The sequence below is a fragment of the Salmo salar genome, chromosome 11 (genome assembly GCF_965601325.2).
Source record: "Salmo salar chromosome 11, fSalSal1, whole genome shotgun sequence".
NCBI lineage: Eukaryota > Metazoa > Chordata > Actinopteri > Salmoniformes > Salmonidae > Salmo > Salmo salar.
The window spans coordinates 75,113,335-75,136,692 of record NC_138301.1 but is presented as its reverse complement, the minus strand read 5'-3'; the positions used below and the strand labels follow the sequence as shown (position 1 = coordinate 75,136,692).

At 43.3% G+C, this 23,358-nt stretch overlaps 1 protein-coding gene across 2 annotated transcripts in view; it reads left to right on the top strand.

Moving 5' to 3' along the window:
• The window catches only part of LOC106562870 (netrin-G2), a 166,397-nt gene that overhangs the window by 14,046 nt on the left and 128,993 nt on the right, over nt 1-23,358 (top strand). For both annotated transcript variants that reach the window (XM_082958047.1, XM_082958048.1), the window contains exon 3: nt 13,619-14,262. In XM_082958047.1, the coding sequence (XP_082814173.1) occupies nt 13,619-14,262 (644 nt within the window). The remainder of the gene's footprint in view (nt 1-13,618; nt 14,263-23,358) is intronic.

Sequence of the window (23,358 nt, the reverse complement as noted above, 5' to 3'; positions counted from 1 at the left end):
CTCCCGGCCCAATAGGGCAGTGATCCCACCTCAGCTGGCGTGCACCGTTCCTCACTTTCATTGCGCCACGGGGTGTGTTTGGAGAAAACCCTCTGACTTGCACGCACGTTAGACTCCACACCAAAACCTGCCCACAGGTGCGCCATGCGGCCTTGCCTAACGGGGAAAGGTAAGGTGGAACTAGTCGAGCGCAACCCAGGGGACATGGAGATGCGGGGAACCGTCCTGGGGCTGAAGCCACCCCCCTGGCCAAGAACCCTGTGCCGAGGGAAGGGAGAGGCGGGGGGCGTGAGTCCCCTACCCTACCCAGCTCACAGCAGAGTTTTGTTTTTGGAGCACAGCCCCGCGCCCGAGGCTGGCAACCCATTAATGATCACCTGTGGGAACCTTGTTACGACTTTTACTTCCTCTTGATAGTCAAGTTTGATCGTCTTCTCAACGCTCCGCCAGGGCCGTGACCGACCTCGGCGGGGCCGATCCAAGGACCTCACTAAACCATCCAATCGGTAGAAGCGACGGGCGGTGTGTACAAAGGGCAGGGACTTAATCATTGCGAAGTGACCAACTATTCACCAAGCTCTTGGGGGGGATGTTTGTGCTGAGGAGTATTTCTGTCTATAATAAAGTCCTTTTGTGGGTTAAAACTCATTCTGATTGGCTGGGTCTTGCTCCCCAGTGGGTGGGCCTATGCCCTCCCAGGCCCAACCATGGCTGCACCAGTCATGTGAAATCCATAGATTATGGCCTAATTAATGTATTTCAATTGACAGATCTCCTTTTTATGAAATATAAATCTGTAAAATCTTTGAAATTGTTGAATGTTGCGTTTTTATATTTTTGTTCAGTATAGTTATATCATCAATGATCCTATTTAGGCCTATAAACAATAGGGTCCGAAATTATTGACACCCTTGATAAAGATGAGCAAAAAGTACTGTGTGAAATAAATCATTCAAATACTAAATTATACTGTATGCTCAAAAAAACTTTGGAAATTATATTATTTTATTCTAATACAATTGCTCAGAGAAAGAGATTTTGTTTAACAAGTGTTTTTTTCTCCACCAAAAAGTAGGCGTCAAAATTATTGACACCCCTTTTTTCAATACCTTTCTATACCTCACCTTGCGAGGGTAATGGGACTGACCCTTTTTCTAAAATGTTTTCAGAGTTGGAGAACACGCTGGGAGAATTCTTAGATCATTCCTCCTTACAGAATCCTTCCAGATCCTTGAAATAATTTGTCTGCACTTCAATTCAAACAACAGGTTTTCAATGGGTTTCAAAATGTTGATTTTGTGGCCAATTAACCATTTCAACCTCCTAGCAGAGGCAACCTGGTTTTTGGCTAAAATGTCCTGGTACAGGGTAGTTCATGATACTGTTAACCTTAACAAGAGCCCCAGGACTACTGGAAACAAAATAGGCCCATAACATCAAAGGTCCACCACCATATTTTACAGTAGATATGTTTTTTTTCTTCTGCTCATGCGTTCTCATTTCGATGCCAAACCCACCACTGGTGTGAGTGGCCAAAGAGCGATTTGATTTGGTACGATTATATGAAAATAGAGCACTTTGGTGTCGAAATGAGAATGTATAAGCAGAAAAGAACCACATACCTACTGTAAAATATGGTGGTGGATCTTTTCATAGTTTATAATTCTATTTCTTTTAGGTGCAATGTTTCATATCTGCGTGCATACGAGAGTGTTTGTGTACATGATGTACATGCATGCTGAGACTGTTTAGGTACACATGGTTTGTTGGTGGAATGATATCAATAAAGCCTTAGGCGGTTCAAATTGGGACTAGGGAGGATGTGTTACTGGGCTCAGACAGCCTGAGGTGAAGAACTCACACCACCTCTAAGCCTCCCAATGATACCACTTCACCTCTCTGTCTCTTGGATCATTGGATGGAGTACAATATTGGGAACATAGCCTAGGGTTTGTAAGTTAAGATTTCCTGTCTTTAGCCATGGGATACTTATAGCAAAAAGATAGCAGGATATCCTGTGTCCCTTGAAATATGTCCCCAAAGCTGCTAAAGTTGGTTGAGTATTATTTTATTAGTACTTAGGCTGAGTTTCATAAATGGAACATAGGCTAGTGTTACATTTTCCTACAGCTATGGTAGCCATAGGCTCAATCTCCCCCTAGTTTTTGAGCATCCCTCAAACAGAGCAACTAGTGGTAAGGAGAGATAAGTAACCCTGGGGATTGGGACATCACTGTCTCATTTGCACACAGCAGAAGCCGCCAAAGGATAGCCTACCACACAATGCAGACCTGGCTGCTGGTAATTTGGGCACACTGTCCTGTGGTGGAGCAGCAGCCAGATGACCCGGCCCTCATCACCCCTCTCCTCTCTCGTCACTTCTCCTCTCTTCCAGTACTGGGATTTGTCTCCCATCTTTTGGCCTGCTTTTCACAGCTGCATGCATGTGCACGTATAGTACCAGTCAAAAGTTTGGACACCTACTCATTCAAGGGTTTTTATTTATTTTTACTATTTTCTACATTGTAGAAAAATAGTAAAGACATCAAAACTGTGAAATAACACATGGAATCATGTAGTAACCAAAAAAGTATTAAACAAATCAAAATATATTTTAGATTCTTCAAAGTAGCCACCCTTTGCCTTGATGACAGCTTTGCACACTCTTGGCATTCTCTCAACCAGCTTCACCTGGAATGCTTTTCCAACAGTCTTGAAAGAGTTTCTTGGTCAAATAGCCCTTAAACAGCCTGGAGGTGTGTTGGGTCATTGACCTGTTGAAAACAAATGATAGTCCCACTAAGTGCAAACCAGATGGGATGGTGTATCACTGCAGAATGCTGTGGTAGCCATGCTGGTTAAGTGTGCCTTGAATAAAGTTTTAAAAAAAAATCGCAGACAGTGTCACCAGCAAAACACCCCCACACCATCACACCTCCTCCTTCATGCTTCATAGTGGGAACCACACATGCGGAGATCTTTCGTTCAACTACTCTGCGTCTCACAAAGACATGGCCGGTGGAACCAGAAATCTCAAATTTGGTCTCATCAGACCAAATTTCCACCAGTCTAATGTCCATTGCTCGTGTTTCTTGGCCCAAGCAAGTCTCTTCTTATTATTGGTGTCCTTTAGTAGTGGTTTCTTTGCAGTAATTCGACCCCAAAGGCCTGATTCACGCAGTCTCCTTTGAACAGTTGATGTTGAGATGTGTCTGTGTCACGTTCCTCGTATTCTCCCTCATCGGAAGATATGTCGAAATTACTCGATGACCAATACGCAGCGGGTTGACTGTTCCACATCATATTTATTATAGATGGAAACAACAAAACAAAATAAACACGCAAAGGAGAAAGGTGACAGTTTCACAGGTGAAACGAAACACAGTGCAAAATACAATTACCCACAAACACACCCTACTAATATAGGACTCCCAATCAAAGGCAACTCAACACACCTGCCTTCAATTGAGAGTCCAGCACCCAACCTACACATAGAAAACCTAACCTAGAACCTAAACCAACACTCACAACCCCACTATACCATAACCAAACATAACTCTGCCACGTCCTGACCAAATATAATACAAAAATACAAAAAGTATATGGTCAGGACGTGACAGTCTGTTACTTGAACTCTGTGAAGCCATTATTTGGGCTGGACTTTCTGAGACTGGTAACTGTAATGAATTTATCCTCTGCAGTAAAGGTAACTCTGGGTCTTCCTTTCCTGTGGCGGTCCTCATGAGAGCCAATTTCGGCATAGCGGATGATGGTTTTTGCGACTGCACTTGAAGAAACTTTCAAAGTTCTTGAATTTTTTCTGATTGACTGACCTTCATGTCTTAAAGTAATGATGGACTGTTGTTTCTCTTTGCTTATTTGAGCTGTTCTTGCCATAATATGGACTTGGTCTTTTACCAAATAGGGCTATCTTCTGTATACCATCCCTAACTTGTCACAACACAACAGATTGTCTCAAATGCATTAAGAAGGAAAGAAATTCTGCAAATTAACTTTTAACAAGGCACACCTGTTAATTGAAATGCATTCCAGGGGACTACCTCATGAAGCTGGTTGAGAGAATGCCAACAGTGTGCAAAGCTGTCATCAAGGCAAAGGGTGATTTTGATTTTTTAAACACTTTTTTTGGTTCCATATGTGCTATTTCATAGTTTTGATGTCTTCGCTATTATTCTACAATGTAGAAAATAGTAACATACAAAGAAAAACCCTTGAATGAGTAGGTGTGTCCAAACTTTTGACTGGTGCTATATAGACGAATGCATGTACAGATGCAGATTCATGCATTCATATGCACGCACACACACACCAGCCGCTCCTCTGTCACTGTGACTCCTCAGGGAAACTGAGCCTGTAATTAACCGTGGCAAAAGAGGGTAGAGCAAAATATTGCAGACACACACTCTGTCTCACACATCAGCACACACACACGCAATACTCACACCGATGCTCGCACGTGCACGCACACACAAACACACACACAGATTTCATCACTCATCCTACTATATCACACTACTAGTCCCACTATCGCTCACACTCACCAGCATAACAACTGACAACAAGTATCACCAATAACAGACACACACATTTTTCTGTACAGGACAATCACATTCCCCAACAGGGCAAGGGAGACAGAGAGTCCTCTAGTGACCTAAACTCACATCTCTGAACAAAACAACATAATGCAAGAAAGCAATATCCCATGTCTGTCCCACTGTGTGTTTTTTTTTATGGGAGGCTCATTTCATTTGATGATTGTTCTAAACACTACATTGTGTTCTTTGGCTGTCATGGACTTTATTCCCCTTGCTGGCAATACCTGGAAAGTACTATAATGAGAGAGAGAGTTACAAAACATCCCTCTTGTTGGTGTAGGTAATTTGAATTTGATTGAGTCCTATTACTTTTTAGATAAACAGCCAAAGTGCATTGATATTGTGAGTGATTATTTTTTAATTTAATATATGAATGTTTGGTACATAGTTCTCCAGTGTTGGGATGTCTCTAAACTTGTTATGTTTCCTCTCTCATCAAGATGGATGTGCCCACCTACACTGAGTGTACAAATGTTAGGAACATCTACTCTTTCCATGACATAGACTGACCAGGTGAATCCAGGTGAAAGCTATAATCCCTTATTGATGTCACTTGTTAAATTCACTTCAATCAGTGTAGATAAACGAGAGGATACAGGTTAAAGAAGGATTTTTAAGCCTTGAGACAATTGAGACATGGATTTTGTATGTGTAGCATTCAGAGGGTGAAGGGGCAAGGCAAAAGATGTCAGTGCCTTTGAACGGGGTATTGTACGTGCCAGTCGCACCAGTTTGAGTGTGTCAAGAACTGCAATGCTGTTGGCTTTTTCACACTCAACAATTTCCTGTGTGTATCAAGAACACTTTAAAAAATAAAGGAGCGTCGCACACTCTAGGAGCTCAGATGCAAAAATATTTATGTCCAACGTTTGGCCAGACAAGCTGTCTTCATCAGGGTATAATGACAAACACTGCGGGATGACTCATTTATATAGTGTCAAAAGACACACAGGTGTCTGTAATCATGGCTGGGTGTGGCCTGATATCATTGGTTAATTCTCATATTAAAATAGCATACAAAAAACATAACATATCAAGAATGTTCCACCAGCCAACTTGACACAACTGTGAGTCAACATGGGCCAGCATCCCTGTGGAACGCTTTCAACACCTTGTAAAGTCCATGACCCAAATAATTGAGGCTGTTCTGATGGCAAAAGGTGGTGCAACTCAATATTAAGGTGTTCCTAATGTCTTGTACACTCAGTGTATATTAGTCTGCTACATAAATTCTCCAAATTACATATCAAAATGTCTCTGCGTATCATATTTAGGTTTTAGTCTTTTTAGGCCATGATGAGTGTTGGTATCCAAATCTAGGTCCCTCAGGTGTAGGGATCGAGGGCTCAAGCAAGCTTCTTTTCCAATTGGGACGTGTCATATCGAATCATAAAACACTGTATACTTTTTAGACCATGGTTATTGAGTGTTCCGAGTCAGACATATGTACCTAAGGAATGAGCAAGCTTCTGTTCTGATTGGGACTTGTCCCGCCCAAAACAAGAACCCACTTATCACCATGGCCCGCTGCGTGTAGACACGGCGACAGAGTTCCATCGCGCTGGTCGTCACGGTGACAGGATCCCAGCGAGGATAATTGCTGGAGGGACTTAGCGGTGCCGGCCACCTGCCGTAGCAGTTGGCCAGGATCTCTCTCTGTGTGTGTGTGTGTGTGTGTGTGTGTGTGTACACACTGCTGGCAGAAGGTAGCTATGTGGGCCAGAGAAGAGGAGAGAGTAGCTGGATAAGGAAAGAGGGCATGGGAGGGGGAGGGTTTAAACAAATACCGACACTCACAACCCTCCCATGCAAAATGAAATACATCCCGTCCCTGATTATCTGAGAGACAGAGAGGACAGACAATCAGGTCATGTGCAGCTTTCAGTGAATCATTTAGCGCATCACAGCTCAGTCCCTCATACTCAACACACGCACCAGATCCAGATGTACAGTGGCGTCTGCCATTTTTGTCAACCTTGATAAAGATAAGCAAAAAATATATATATAAAATAAATAATAGAAATACTGCGCTGTATTGTATGCTCATTTTTTGGTGGGAAATTATATTATTTTATACTAATGCAATTGCTCAGAGCGATTTTGTTTAATTAGTAATATTTTTTCTCAAAGATTGGGGTCAAAATTATTGACACCCCTGTTTTCAATACCTTGCATGTGAGCCTTTTTCAAAAATATTTTATGATATTGGAGAACACATTAGGAGGGATCTAAAGCTTTGTTCACACTGCAGGCCTTAATGCTCAAATCAGTTTTGTTTTTCAAATCTGTTTTGGAATGCTGACTGTCCAAACAGCAAGTTACAAGTGACCAAATCAGATTTATTGTGTTCAGACAGCAGTCATTTGATGACATGGCTACGCTAGTTGTCATAGTAACAACGGGTGTGAGTGGTGTAGGTTGATTGGTGGTGGTTCTTGTGTTTCCCATCACTCAGAAGCTAAGGTGACAACAATGCCTGCCATGAACGTTTCCCAGTTACTTTGAATGTTCAAATTAGTGTTAGAACACTTTTAAAGCCTCAAAGGATATGATGATCCAACTATCAAAACAGCAGTCAACTAGCTAGCTGTTTAGCTTACAAGACATTCACAAATTTATTTGTAAACAATTAGCGAGATAGTTAGCTACCACGTGTCCTTGTCAAACTGTCAACACTAGCTATGCCAAATAAGAGTCTAAAAACCACTTCAGGAAAAATAAATCAGATTTGACCGTTCAGACACAAGTAGCATCTTTCCAGATCCTTGACAAAATAAACATTTTGCAATGGCCATCTCAGTCTCCGGAACACTATTGAATACCTGTGGTTGAATTGAAGTGGGCAGTCCATAAGCACAGACCATTGATATCAAGGATCTGGAAAAATGCTGTATGGAGGAATGGTCTAAGATCCCTCCCAATGTGTTCTTGTATAACATAAAACATTTTAGAAAAATGTTCTGTGCCGTTCAGTGCTGGGGGCTAACGTGTCATGTAATCAGATTACTTTTATGAGTAAGGGAGTAAAGAAATGCATAGCTTTCACCTGGTCAGTCTATGTCATGGATAGTGCAGGTGCCCTTAATGTTTAGTACACTTAGGTATGTACTTGTTAAACAATATCTCTTTCTCTGAGTAATTGTATTAGTATAAAATAATATAATTTTCTAAATGTTTTGGGCATGCAATATAGCTCAGTATTTGTATTATTTATTTTATACAGTCTTTTTTACTCACCCTTATCAATGGTGCCAAGTGACCCCACTGTACATGCAAAACACCCAATCCACAAACACTATAATATATTTGCATCATTCTTTATACAGACCTTCATCACTCTGTCCTAGGTATTGCTATACAGTGCTGGTATGTCAATCACATTTATTTATAAATATACAGAAACCCAGCCTAAAACCCCAAACAGCAAGCAATGCAGATGTAGAAGCATGGTGGCTAAGAAAAACTCCCCATAAAGGCAGGAACCTCGGAAGAAACCTAGAGGTCCTCTTCTGGCTGTGCCAGGTGAAGATTAGAAGAGTACATGGCAATTAAGACCAGATTGTTCTTCAAGATGTTCAAACGTTTATAGATGACCAGCAGGGTCAAATAATAATCACAGTGGTTGTAGAGGGTGCAACAGGTTAGTACCTCAGAGTAAATGTCAGTTGGCTTTTCATAGCCGAGCGTTCAGTGGTTGAGACAGCAGGTGTAGTAGAGAGAGAGTGAGAGAGTCGAAAACAGCAGGTCTGGGACAAGGTAGCACATCCGGTGAACAGGTCAGGGTTGCGTAGCCGCAGGCAGAACAGTTGAAACTGGAGCAGGAGCACGACCAGGTGGACTGGGGACAGTCAGGAGTCATCAGGCCAGGTAGTCCTGAGGCATGGTTCTAGGGCTCAGGTACTCCAGGAGGGAGAGAGAATTAGAGGGAGCATACTTAAATTCACACAGGACACCAGATAAGACAGGATAATTTCACCAGATATAACAGACTGACCCTAGCCCCCCGGCACATAGACTATTGAAGCATAGATACTGGAGGCTGAGACGGGGGGTCGGGGGACACTGTGGCCCTGTCCGACAATACCCCCGGACGGGGCCAACCAGACAGGGCAAACCAGGCAGGATATAACCCCACTCACTTTGCCAAAGCACAGCCCCCACACCAATAGAGGGATATCAACAGACCACCAACTTACTACGACAATGCTGAATATAGCCTATGAAGATCTCCTCCACCGCACGAGCCCGAGGGGGTGCAAAACGGAACAGAAAGATCACGTCAGTGACTCAACCCACTCAAGTGACGCAACCCTCCTAGGGATGGCATGGAAGAGCACTAGTAAGCCAGTGACCCAGCCCCGTAATAGGGTCAGAGGCAGAGCATCCCAGTGGAGAGAGGGGAGCCAGGCAGAGACAGCAAGGGCGGTTTGTCGCTCCAGTGCCTTGCCATTCACATTCACACCCCTGGGACAGACTACACTCAATCATAGGACCTACTGAAGAGATAGATAGCCAGACCATTCCATAAAATTTGAGCTCTATAGGAGAAAGTCCTGCCTCCAGCTGTTTGCTTAGAAATTCTAGAGACAATAAGGAGGCGTGCGTCTTGTGACCATAGTGGACGTGTAGGTGTGTATGGCAGGACCAAATCGGAGAGATAGGTAGGAGCAAGCCCATGTAATGCTTTGTAGGTTAGCAGTAAAACCTTGAAATCAACCCTAGCCTTAACAGGAAGCCAGTGTATAGAGGCTAGCACTGGAGTAATAATGTTCAAACTGTTTGGTTCTAGTCAATATTCTAGCAGCTGTGTTTAGCACTAACTGAAGTTTATTTAGTGCTTTATCCGGCTAGCTGGAGAGTAGAGGATTGCAGTAGTCTAATCTAGAAGTGTCAAAAGCATGGATTCGTTTTTCGGCATCATTTTTGGCAAAAAGTTTAGGACTTTTGCAATGTTATGAAGATGGAAAAAAGTTGTCCTTGAAATATCCTTGATATGTTCGTCAAAAGAGAAATCAGGGTCGAGAGTAACCTATATGTCCTTGTGCATCTGGGACGGTGTCTATACAGTGTAATAATTTTCAATAGGATTTGTAGGTCAATGGTCATTTCCTTACGGCATGTCACTAATCCTCGTTGTGTCTGAAGCAGGAGTGAAGGTTGGACAAATATGTGTACCTTTTTTTGGCCCAGGACCAGATTCTGGTAACTTTCTGAAAATGCCCAGGTTTTCCACAAATCCTGGTTGGATGATTCAGAATTTCCTGCTCATTCCCTGCTGATTCTAGGAATCTTCCAACTGGGATTTCTGGAAATCCTGGAAATGTAGTAATAGTTACAGAGAGGAAACAAGCATGCCACCTCTCCCCAGTGAGAGTGGGAGTTTCTCATCTAATGTTGTTGTTGGGAGAGAAGACCCAGTCGTTTCAATATTTAGTCATAGCCGCCCACAATGCAATATCTTCTATAGCAGGGCTGTTCAATTCCGAGCTTCAAGATCTGTAGTACTGCTGGCGTTTCATTCTTCCCCTCTTAACAGGGATTGATGACCTGAACACAGCAGGGTAGTGTGCAGTAGGGCACACCGAAGCTAAACATTTTACAACCTCTGTTTCAAAACATTATCTCTCTATTGAACACAGCCTCGAGTGGAATCTTTGACCAATCAGTAACCAGGTTTCCATCCAACCTTTTTATGCCCGTAAAGGTCTGATGGAAGCAGATTTTTTTTTTGTAAACTTTCCAAATATCGACAAAACAAAATACTCTAAGGTGGTATCTTTTTGTTTCTGTAAAAAATGTAGGGAAATGGCGCTTCATACCTCTTTACTTATTACACATTTTGTTTTTAGACTGAATTCAAAATGGATTAAAAATGTTTTTTTTTTATCCCATCTACACACAATACCCCATAATGACAAAGTGAAAACATGTTTTTAGACATTTTTGCAAATTTAATGAAAATGAAATACAGAAATATCTCATTTACATAAATATTCACACCCCTGAGTCAATATTTTGTAGAAGCACCTTTGGCTGTGATTACAGCTGTAAGTCTTTCTGGATAAGTCTCTAAGAGCTTTCCACACGTGGATTATGCAACAATTGCCCATTATTATTTTCAAAATTCCTCAAGCTTTGTCAAATTGATTGTTGATCATTGCTAGACAGTGACTCTGCCACTCAGGAGCATCCACATCTACTGTGTTTTAGGTTATTTTCTTGGTGAAAGGTGAATTTATCTCCCAGTGTCTGGTGGAAAGCAGACTGAACCATGTTTTCCTCTAGGACTTTGGCTGTGCTTAGCGCTATTCTATTTATTTTTTATCCTGAAAAACTCCCCAGTCTACCAATAGGTGCCCTTCTTTGCGAGGCATTGAAAAGCCTGGTCTTTGTGTTGAACATGTGTTTGAAATTCACTGCTCAACTGAAGGACCTTACAGATAATTGTATGTGTGGGGTACAGAGACGAGGTAGTCATTCAGAAATCATGTTAAACACTTTTATTGCACACATAGTGAGTCCATGCAACTTATCATGTGACTTGTTAATCAAATTTTTACTCCTGAACTTATTTAGGTTTACCATAACAAAAGGGTTGAATACTTATTGATTCAATACATTTCAGATTTTCATTTTTTTATTAATTTGTAAAAGAAAATTGAAGAAACATAATTCCACTTTGACATTATGGGGTATTGTGGGTAGGCCAGTGGCACAAAATCTCAATTTTATCTATTTTAAATTCAGGCTGTAACACAACAAAATGTGTAAAAAGTCAAGGGGTGTGAATACTTTCTGAAGGTACTGTAATAACCATCATTGCGAAGTAAACTTGGAGTTGTTGGAGAGTTTCCAGTCATCTGATGATTCTCAGTACCTATACTGTTCTCTTTTGAAGTAGACCGAATAATCAATATAAGTTTAAATATTAGACATGTGTAAACAGAATGAAGGCTGAGCCCATGTGAGTGTACAAAGCTGGATCAACATTGAGTCAACTATTAGACATGTAAAAAACAGAATGTAAGCAGAATCTGTGTGGATGAGGCAAGGTAGACCAACAAGACGTGACTGGTCTGGGCCATATCTGATCTTGTGAAGGCTACTGGACGCACACATGGGTTAATCATACATAGACAACATCGGCCTGAACTTGTCAAGACCTTTTGGACAGGAACATTAGCTAATCCGTGATAAGCACCAGTATGAGTATGCATGTCACGCCACCAATAGAATCTATGCCCCAATGTCTGAGTCAATAAGAGAATGGAAACTAAGTAAGACAACAATACTCATAAAGTGGAGTGACGATGTTATGTAAGGGTAAGACTGTATAAAAGACAAGTACTAAAAATGAAGAGTCAGTTGTTCCATGGAATTACTCGGCTTTGTTACTTTGTAATAAAGTCTAATTGAATTTACAAATTCCAGTATCTGTGAAATATTTTGATTCAATAATTCCACAACAGAGTCATGTGATGACATGTTGTATGGTTCTCCCACTACGACTCGGGAAAGCATGCAGTTTATTAGGGTACAGATGAAATAAGGTACGATGAACTTCACAGGGTGGTTGAAGTGTAAGGTGAGAAGCTTGATGCTCCTTTCCAATAAATATTGAGGGTTTTAATCTGGTGACATGATGATCGATGATGCTTGGCTGCCGTATTTACAATTTAAAATAATCTAGCTCTTATGTCCATAATAATCTAAACTGTATCTGTAAGCCGTTAGCTAGAGCGCACATGCCAAAACCAGAGTGGGCACATTCGCTATATAACACAACATTTTTGTGACAAAACCATCAGTAGAGTTGAAAATGCGTTGGAAACTCATTTAACTTGTATTTTTTATTCGGTACATGGGAATTTAAACGCAAAATATTTTTTTATGTGCGCTATGTCATCACGCACAGACTTTTATCCTGAGGCTAGGATCTGAGTACCCCGCTCAAGCAGGCGGCAGGTAGCCTGGTGGGTAGGAGCGTTGGGCCAGTAACCAAAAGTTTGCTGGATCGAATCCAGCAAAATCTGGCATTCTGGCATTAAGCAAGGCAGTTAACCCACTGTTGCCTGGGCGCGGATGTCGATTAAGGCAGCCCCCTGCACCTCTCTGATTCAGAGGAGTTGGGTTAAATGCAGAAGACATAGTTCAGTTGAATGCATTCAGTTGTACAACTGACTAGGTATCCCCCTTTCCATTTCCTCTCTTCTGAGAAGTTTCTCTTACCCTAGCACCACTAGATTTTGCATATGCTTGTTTTTTTCTCTTATCTCAGTGTCATCATAAATCAGATGATTTATAAACTCAGCCTGCACAGAACTGTAAACTTTATTTTGTTATTAGTGTGGGTTTGACTGAGTGGTTAGTTTTTTGTACAGGCACAGGTCACCGACTTGATTAAGCATGAAATCATTTACTTTTCACTTTTTATTTGAATATTAAATGTTTCGGTTTAAGTTTTAGAATTAATGCCAGTAGCATGAAAGTAGGTACAGGAATTTCTTCTTTTGCATCATACAGTCCAGGATTTTGCATTTTTTGTGATATTTGAGGACGAAAATGCTTGATTTTCCTGCGTAAGTTCTGACATTTTGCATGACAATATGTTGGTTAAGAGGGGTTCAGGGTAACGGGACCATGTGACTGTCTGCCAGTAGGTGATTTTGTCAAATCTCTTGTGAAAATTAGCTGACGAGGGAAAAGGATTGTTGATGTGAGGCTCGATTTAACCATATTATGCAGTAAATGTGCAGTGAATGGTTGAAATTGCAAGCCCTCTATGTACTGCGGTGATGATGATTTGACTGTTTTATGGGGAAATAGTTGTGATTGGTCAAATTTGCGGGGAATTGTTGATTTTGTTAAAGAAAATTGTGATTGCAGAATCCTGGAGGGACTGATGATGGACTATATTCCATTTCACCTAAGACTTGAGAATCATTTAGTGCATCCATTTACTGTCTGTCCACTGACTCGTTTGTGTTCTTTTGACTCTGCAGGAGAACCCGTACCTGTGCAGTGACGAGTGTGACGCCTCCAACCCGGACCTGGCCCACCCTCCTCAGCTGATGCAGGACCGTGAGCACACCGGCCGCATCACCTACTGGCAGACAGTCACATGGGCCCGTTATCCAGAACCCCTCTTGGCCAACATCTCCCTAGCCTGGAACAAGAGCCTGGAGCTGACGGACGACATCGCCATTACCTTTGAGTACGGCCGCCCCACCTTAATGGTGCTGGACAAGTCCATGGACCACGGCCGCACCTGGCAGCCCTACCAGTTCTACGCTGACGATTGTCTCGAGTCCTTTAACATGGCACCAAAGCGTGTCTCCGACCTATCGCCTGCAAACATTACCCTTGTCATCTGCACTGAGCAGTTCTCACGCTGGGTGGGATCGAAGAACGATAAGAACGTAAAGTTCGAGGTTCGGGAGCGTTTCGCAGTGTTCGCCGGGCCGAGGTTGCTCAACATGGACAGCTTGTACACCCGTATGGAGAGTATGAAGGGCCTGAGGGAATTCTTTACCTTCACTAACCTCAGGCTGAGGCTGCTCAGGCCAGCCCTGGGGGGCACCTACATGCAGAGGGACAACCTGCTCAAGTACTTTTACGCTATCTCCAACATCGAGGTGCCCGCAAGGTAAGATTGAGTTACTATTAAATGCTATAGAGAACAGTGTCATGTTCAGTACGGTGGAGACTTTCAAACAGAGTGAAACGGGGGCGTACTACCTGAACTTGTCCATTTTCTGATGCAAATGTTTTACTACGGTTTGCTCCCTACTGAGCACGACCAAGGTGTTTTATAGAGAGAAGTGTTGGCTGCTGGGTAAATGAGTTTACTTCAAGGTTCATACACTGAAAATAGGTCAAACACCTGAAACATATGTTAGTTTTTTGGTTTGAACGCTACTCTTATTGTTAGTTTAGAAAGCTCTAATTAAATCACTGTTACATTCATACACACTTTCACACTCCCCAACATACATAACCACACTAATCCTAGGTCTTTTCCACTGACCCTCTGTTACTCCCTGTGCATGAATCCTAATACTGTCACTGTCATTGGTTTACTAAGGTGTGATGATGAACGACACTAACACATGGCCTCGGTGGTTTTAACATAAACCTGTGTCCACATCTACTGTGACGCCGTGGTGCCGGGCAGGAACTGGGAACCTCTTACACGGCAACTTTGTGACAGGGAGAGATGGCTTTCGCTGTTGCACCGCCTGCTTAGCATCAACAAGCCATTTCTCCCACCTCTCAAAATTATTATTCCAATCAAAATGGCAGGGTGACATTTGAATGGTATTTAACAGCCACATTGGAATGGAGGGAGGAGGGGAGGAGAAGAGAAGGGATGGAGGTGTGTAGCGTTAAAAGTGTGAAACGTGTGAGTGAGGGATTGTGTTGAGGTAGTGTTGGTTGACAGAGGTGATGAGAGAAGGAAAGGAGTAGAGGGGTGTTTGAGGTCTTGAGTGGATGCTGACACAGCACTCCAGCCCCCCAGGTAGCGCTGCCAGAAGCAGGAGCAGGCCTGGAGGTATTGATCACAGACACTTTTCATGCTTAGCATGGAGATGCAGAGGGAAAAGCTGAACGAGCGATAGAAAGAAAGGTGTAAAGAGGAGAGGGATATACCATTTCACATGGTTGGGCTTGCAGTTTTTCCTGACCACAAATAGCCTAGATGTAGAGCCCAGAGTATCCTGGTTACTTTCTGGTCACTTGGTCAGGAATTTATCCTGACCCTATCTCCCAAACCCAACAACCCTGCCCAAGCCCCTTTGCCCAATACTTAGCTTACCAACATTGTGCAATTTCCCCTAATCAAATACAATACCTCTATCAGTCGTTTTGTGATTTCTCGCTAGAGCAATAGCTACTGAACAACCGTATTGACTAAGTTGCTTTGCATAAAAGCGTCTGCTAGCTAAATGTCCATATAATATTATAATTTCCTTACCTACAGAACATACCTCATCTCTCAGTCTCTCCCTTTACATCTGGATTGAGCAAAGAAGCTATAACTGCACAATACTGACTATGCTGCTGCATCCGGTAACAAGGGGACCCAAATAGCCCCCATAGAAATGACTGACGCCTGACGTCTTCTTCCATCCCCACCCACACCCCCAGTAACATAATCACTGATCAATGCTGTTATTCTGGGATGCCTGGGGGAGGGATTGAGGGAAGGAGGATAGTCAATGTTCCCTCGGAACAATAGGGCTGAGCCATCTCATCTCACATTTGGATTTCCCAACTGCTCAGGAGAACATTTTAATAATGAATATTTACCCCCGTTGCGGAGGCACCGCTGGGACCACCCGCGCTGAAATTGGTTTTATATTATAAAAGAAGACCAAATGGCGTGCTTCTTAGTCCAGGTCGCCGCAGTAATGACATAGGGTGGTGATATCGACAGTGGGAAGAGAGAGAGTCCTTTCCTGAAGGGCTCGTGTGGCCCCTGCACTCCCCACTTCTGGCCCCTTCAGCAGCAGCTCAGTGACTGAACACTAAACAGTGAAAGGTAATAATCAGTAATTTAACTCAATGAGGTGAGAGAAAGCAACGGGTAATCCTAACTCGATAGGCCATTAAGTGCCGATGCAGGAGAGGAGAGATTGTGTGTGTGTGGGGGGGTTTAGATCTGTGGATGTGCCGGAAGTTTGGAATCATTTAGCAACCTGGATGGGAGGCAAGGTTGTTGGAGATCATACAGGGTAGAGGACAGTACAGGGATGGAGGGATGAACAGGAGAGGAGAGCTTGTGTGTGGGGGGTTTAGATCTGTGGATGTGCTGGAAGTTTGGAATCATTTAGCAACCTGGATGGGAGGCAAGGTTGTTGGAGATCATCAAATCAAATGTATTTATATAGCCCTTCGTACATCAGCTGATATCTCAAAGTGCTGTGCAGAAACCCAGCCTAAAACCCCAAACAGCAAGCAATGCATGTGAAAGAAGCACGGTGGCTAGGAAAAACTCCCTAGGAAAAACTCCCTAGAAAGGCCAAAAACCTAGGAAGAAACCTAGAGAGGAACCAGGCTATGAGGGGTGGCCAGTCCTCTTCTGGCTGTGCCGGGTGGATATTATGACAGAACATGGTCAAGATGTTAAAATGTTCATAAATGACCAGCATGGTCAAATAATAATAATCATAGTAGTTGTCGAGGGTGCAACAAGCACGTCCGGTGAACAGGTCAGGGTTCCATAGCCGCAGGCAGAACAGTTGAAACTGGAGCAGCAGCACGGCCAGCTGGACTGGGAACAGCAAGGAGTCATCATGCCAGGTAGTCCTGAGGCATGGTCCTAGGGCTCAGGTCCTCCGAGAGAAAGAAAGAAAGAGAGAAAGAGAGAATTAGAGAGAGCATATTTAAATTCACACAGGACACCGGATAAGACAAGAGAAATACTCCAGATGTAACAGACTGACCCTAGCCCCCTGACACATAAACTACTGCAGCATAAATACTGGAGGCTGAAACAGGAGGGATCAGAAGACACTGTGGCCCCATCCGATGATACCCCCGGACAGGGCCAAACAGGCAGGATATAACCCCACCCACTTTGCCAAAGCACAGCCCCCACACACCACTAGAGGGATGTCTCCAACCACCAACTTACCGTCCTAAAGACAAGGCCGAGTATAGCCCACAAAGATCTCCGCCACGGCACAACCCAAGGGGGGGGGGGGGGTGCCAACCCAGACAGGAAGACCACGACAGTGACTCAACCCACTCAAGTGACGCACCCCTCCCATGGACGGCATGGAAGAACACCAGTAAGCCAGTGACTCAGCCCCTGTAATAGGGTTAGAGGCAGAGAATCCCAGTGGAGAGAGGGGAACCGGCAAGGCAGAGACAGCAAGGGCGGTTCGTTGCTCCAGCCTTTCCGTTCACCTTCACACTCCTGGGCCAGACTATACTTAATCATAGGACCTACTGAAGAGATACGTCTTCAGTAAAGACTTAAAGGTTGAGACTGAGTCTGCGTCTCTCACATGGGTAGGCAGACCATTCCATAAAAATGGAGCTCTATAGGAGAAAGCCCTACCTCCAGCCGTTTGCTTAGAAATTCTAGGGACAATTAGGAGGCCTGCGTCTTGTGACCGTAGCGTACGTGTAGGTATGTACGGCAGGACTAAATCGGAAAGATAGGTAGGAGCAAGCCCATGTAATGCTTTGTAGGTTAGCAGTAAAACCTTGAAATCAGCCCTTGCCTTAACAGGAAGCCAGTGTAGGGAGGCTAGCACTGGAGTAATATGATCAAATTTTTGGGTTCTAGTCAGGATTCTAGCAGCCGTATTTAGCACTAACTGAAGTTTGTTTAGTGCTTTATCCGGGTAGCCGGAAAGTAGAGCATTGCAGTAGTCCAGCCTAGAAGTAACAAAAGCATGGATTAATCTTTCTGCATCATTTTTGGACAGAAAGTTTCAGATTTTTGCAATGTTACGTAGATGGAAAAAAGCTGTCCTTGAAACAGTCTTGATATGTTCTTCAAAAGAGAGATCAGGGTCCAGAGTAACGCCGAGGTCCTTCACAGTTTTATTTGAGACGACTGTACAACCATCCAGATTAATTGTCAGATTCAACAGAAGATCTCTTTGTTTCTTGGGACCTAGAACAAGCATCTCTGTTTTGTCCGAGTTTAAAAGTAGAAAGTTTGCAGCCATCCACTTCTTTATGTCTGAAACACAGGCTTCTAGCGAGGGCCAATTTTGGGGCTTCACCATGTTTCATTGAAATGTACAGCTGTGTGTCGTCCGCATAGCAGTGAAATTTAACATTATGTTTTCGAATGACATCCCCAAGAGGTAAAATATATAGTGAAAACAATAGTGGTCCTAAAACGGAACTTTGAGGAACACCGAAATTTACAGTTGATTTGTCAGAGGACAAACCATTCACAGAGACAAACTGATATCTTTCCGACAGATAAGATCTAAACCAGGCCAGAACTTGTCCATGTAGACCAATTTGGGTTTCCAATCTCTCCAAAAGAATGTGGTGATCGATGGTATCAAAAACAGCACTAAGATCTAGAAGCACGAGGACAGATGCAGAGCCTCGGTCTGACGTCATTAAAAGGTCATTTACCACCTTCACAAGTGCAGTCTCAGTGCTATGATGGGGTCTAAAACCAGACTGAAGCGTTTCGTATACATTGCTTGTCTTCAGGAAGGCAGTGAGTTGCTGCGCAACAGCTTTTTCTAAAATTTTTGAGAGGAATGGAAGATTCGATATAGGCCGATAGTTTTTTATAATTTCTGGGTCAAGATTCGGCTTTTTCAAGAGAGGCTTTATTACTGCCACTTTTAGTGAGCTTGGTACACATCCGGTGGATAGAGAGCCGTTTATTATGTTCAACATAGGAGGGCCAAGCACAGGAAGCAGCTCTTTCAGTAGTTTAGTTGGAATAGGGTCCAGTATGCAGCTTGAGGGTTTGGAGGCCATGATTATTTTCATCATTGTGTCAAGAGATATAGTGCTAAAACACCTTAGTATCTCCCTTGATCCTAGGTCCTGACAGAGTTGTGCAGACTCAGGACAATGGAGCTTTGGAGGAATACGCAGATTTAAAGAGGAGTCCGTAATTTGCTTTCTAATGATCATGATCTTTTCCTCAAAGAAGTTCATAAATTTATTACTGCTGAAGTGAAAGCCATCCTCCATTTGCGAATGCTGCTTTTTAGTTAGCTTTGCGACAGTATCAAAAAGACATTTCGGATTGTTCTTATTTTCCTCAATTAAGTTGGAAAAATAGGATGATCGAGCAGCAGTGAGGGCTCTTCGATACTGCACGGTACTGTCTTTCCAAGCTAGTCGGAAGACTTCCAGTTTGGTTTGGCGCCATTTCCGTTCCAATTTTCTGGAAGCTTGCTTCAGAGTATTTTCTGTATACCAGGGAGCTAGTTTCTTATGACAGATGTTTTTAGTTTTTAGGGGTGCAACTGCATCTATGGTATTGCGCAAGGTTAAATTGAGTTCCTCGGTTAGGTGGTTAACTGATTTTTGTCCTCTGACGTCCTTGGGTAGGCAGAGGGAGTCTGGAAGGGCATCAAGGAATCTTTGGGTTGTCTGAGAATTTATAGCACGACTTTTAATGCTGCTTGGTTGGGGTCTGAGCAGATTATTTGTTGCAATTGCAAACGCAATAAAATGGTGGTCCGATAATCCAGGATTATGAGGGAAAACATTAAGATCCACAACATTTATTCCATGGGACAAAACTAGGTCCAGAGTATGACTGTGGCAGTGAGTAGGTCCAGAGACATGTTGGACAAAACCCACTGAGTCGATGATGACCCCGAAAGCCTTTTGGAGTGGGTCTGTGGACTTTTCCATGTGAATGTTAAAGTCACCAAAAATTAGAATATTATCTGCTATGACTACAAGATCCGATAGGAATTCAGGGAACTCAGTGAGGAACACTGCATATGGCCCAGGAGGCCTGTAAACAGTAGCTATAAAAAGTGAGTGAGTAGGCTGCATAGATTTCATGACTAGAAGCTCAAAAGACGAAAACGTAATTTCTTTTTTTTTTGTAAATTGAAATTTGCTATCATAAATGATAGCAACACCTCTGCCTTTGCCGGATGCACGGGGGGTATGGTCACTAGTGTAACCAGGGGGTGAGGCCTCATTTAACACAGTAAATTCATCAGGCTTAAGCCATGTTTCAGTCAGGCCAATCACATCAAGATTATTATCAGTGATTAGTTCATTGACTATAACTGCCTTGGAAGTGAGGGATCTAACATTAAGTATGTGAGGTATACTATTCAACATTGAGATGTGAGGTATCACAATCTCTTTCAATAATGGCAGGAATGGAGGAGGTCTTTATACTAGTGAGATTGCTAAAGCGAACACCGCCATTTTTAATTTTGCCCAACCTAGATCGAGGCACAGACACGGTCTCAATGGGGAAAGCTGAGCTGACTACACTGACTGTGCTAGTGGCAGACTTCACTAAACTAGCAGGCTGACTAACAGCCTGCTGCCTGGCCTGCACCCTATTTCATTGTGGAGCTAGAGGAGTTAGTGCCCTGTCTATGTTCGTAGATAAGATGAGAGCACCCCTCCAGCTAGGATGGAGTCCGTCACTCCTCAACAGGCCAGGCTTGGTCCTGTTTGTGGGTGAGTCCCAGAAAGAGGGCCAATTATCTACAAATTCTATCTTTTGGGAGGGGCAGAAAACAGTTTTCATCCAGCGATTGAGTTGTGAGACTCTGCTGTAGAGCTCGTCACTCCGCCTAACTGGGAGGGGGCCAGAGACAATTAATCGATGCCGACACATCTTTCTAGCTGATTTACACGCTGAAGCTATGTTGTGCTTGGTGACCTCTGACTGTTTCATCCTGACATCGTTGGTGCCGACGTGGATAACAATATCTCTATACTCTCTACACTCGCCAGTTTTAGCTTTAGCCAGCACCGTCTTTAGATTAGCCTTAACGTCGGTAGCCCTGCCCCCTGGTAAACAGTGTATGATCGCTGGATGATTCGTTTTAAGTCTAATACTGCGGGTAATGGAGTCGCCAATGACTAGGGTTTTCAATTTGTCAGAGCTAATGGTGGGAGCCTTCGGCGTCTCAGACCCCACAACGGGAGGAGCAGAGACCAGAGAAGTTTCGGCCTCCGACTCCGACTCGCTTAATGGGGAGACCCGGTTGAAAGTTTGTCGGCTGAATAAGCGACACCGGTTGAGCATTCCTATAGCGTTTCCCTCCAGAAGCCATGAGAAAGGAGGGATCATACAGGGTAGAGGACAGTACAGGGATGGAGGGATGAACAGGAGAGGAGAGATTGTGTGTGTGTGTGTGTGTGGGGGGGGGGGGGGGGTTAGATCTGTGTATGTGCTGGAAGTTTGGAATCATTTAGCAACCTGGATGGGAGGCAAGGTTGTTGGAGATCATACAGGGTAGAGGACAGTACGGGGATGGAGGGATGAACAGGAGGGGGACAAGGAGGAAGAAAGAGAAGAGAGAGAATTGGGGAGGGACAAGGAGAATGACAGAGAATAGAGAGATGGAGGGATGATGAGGAGGGGGACAGTGAAGAGAGTTTAGGGTGTTGAAATTGGAGAGAGGCTTAGCAAGGTGGTGGAGGGACAGAGGGGTTGGGATATTTGGATAGATTGATTCTGATTGTTCCATTTCCCCTCAAGGATTGACCCATTTCCCCTCAAGGGTTGAAGAACTGTCTGTTTATGTATTTTTCTGTTCTTCGCTTATTATAGGTCTATATTCCCCAAGAGATTAAATTATTTCCATACTATTCAGGTACTGTACATACACCTTGCTTGGTCATACTGTATTTATCAGGTCCTATAAAAACTGCGCAATTCCTTTGTTGTTGAGGGGCCACACTAAAAGAAGCACCATCTCAATTAAATGGAGAGAGAGCCCTAAATTCCACATAATCATTTAGTATTTATTAGGATTCCCATTAGCTGCTGCAGCTACTCTTTCTGTGCAGCTACTCTTCCAACGGTCCAAACAGGAATAAAACATCACAACAAAACAGCCTACAAAATAAATAAAATAATACATCATACAATACATTGTAACATTATTACTCTATTATTATAACATGTACAATACTACAATAATAGTGTGTGTGCGTATGCGTATTTACATCAGGGAAATCCGATTCAGCGCGAAATCTCACAGTATGACCAGAACTCTGACTCTCTCTCTCCCCTCTTCATCTCCCCATCTGTCACTGGCTATCCAGAGCTATGGAGTGGAGAGGGAGGGTGAGGTCGCTGCTACCAGCAACCATTCTAAACCATTCTAGACTGTATAATGTGTTTGGATTAGGACTGTGCACAGACGTGGATTGGGCCTTTCTAATGGAATAGGCAGCAGGTCGTTGAGTGAGTCTGTATAATGGAATCAATGTTCCGGCTTAGAGCCATACAGGGAAGAATAGAAAGAGCCACCTAAATGGATTATAGGCCCAAGACAGAAAGCCCTGCAGTGGCCAGAGACGGATGAGGATGAGGGCAATGAGGGTGAAGACCTACATTTGTCTCCCTGGTAATCTGACAGAAAGCATAAGGCAGGGCGGCAGTCTGTTAAAAGGCACACAGAGGGTGACTTTTTCCTGTCACAAAGACACCTGCGCTGTGAGCTAATGTATAGTGTAAACAAAATTATATCTGCAGCGCGATTTATGTTGTAGCATTTCTTTTTATCAATTACAATGAGGAGAAACTTACATTTAACCGCAGATTTACGGAGCATTTACACTATACAAGCAGCACTTGCCTAGCCACGCTAGCATCGCCCTCATGTGGGTGCTAGCAAGCAAGCTAGTGCTGCATATCAACAGCCATTGTCAGACAATCCAGTAAGGGTTGGAAGCTATTGTGAGCATCAATTGGTCATTTGCGTCATGATATTGCAGAGTATTTTTTTTAATAATGTTCAGCTTTCCCCAACTTTAGTGCAAGTTTAGCTTCGCCCATGCTCGCATCACTCAACGGTTCCCCCGACCACTTTACTTCTTTCACTTTCCTTTAATTGAAAGTGAATGGCTTCTGATATTTCACCACGCGATGCCCCTTCCTAGTTTAAATGGCCAATTAGTTAAAGCGCGGTACACGCGCAACAAGCACTGCAATCGCGAGGTATAGTATTCTACCATTATTTTGAATGTTGCGGTGTGTTAGTTCACAGCGCAGCTGTTTAAGCAACTGAAAATGTTGCCCAAAGACTTTCTT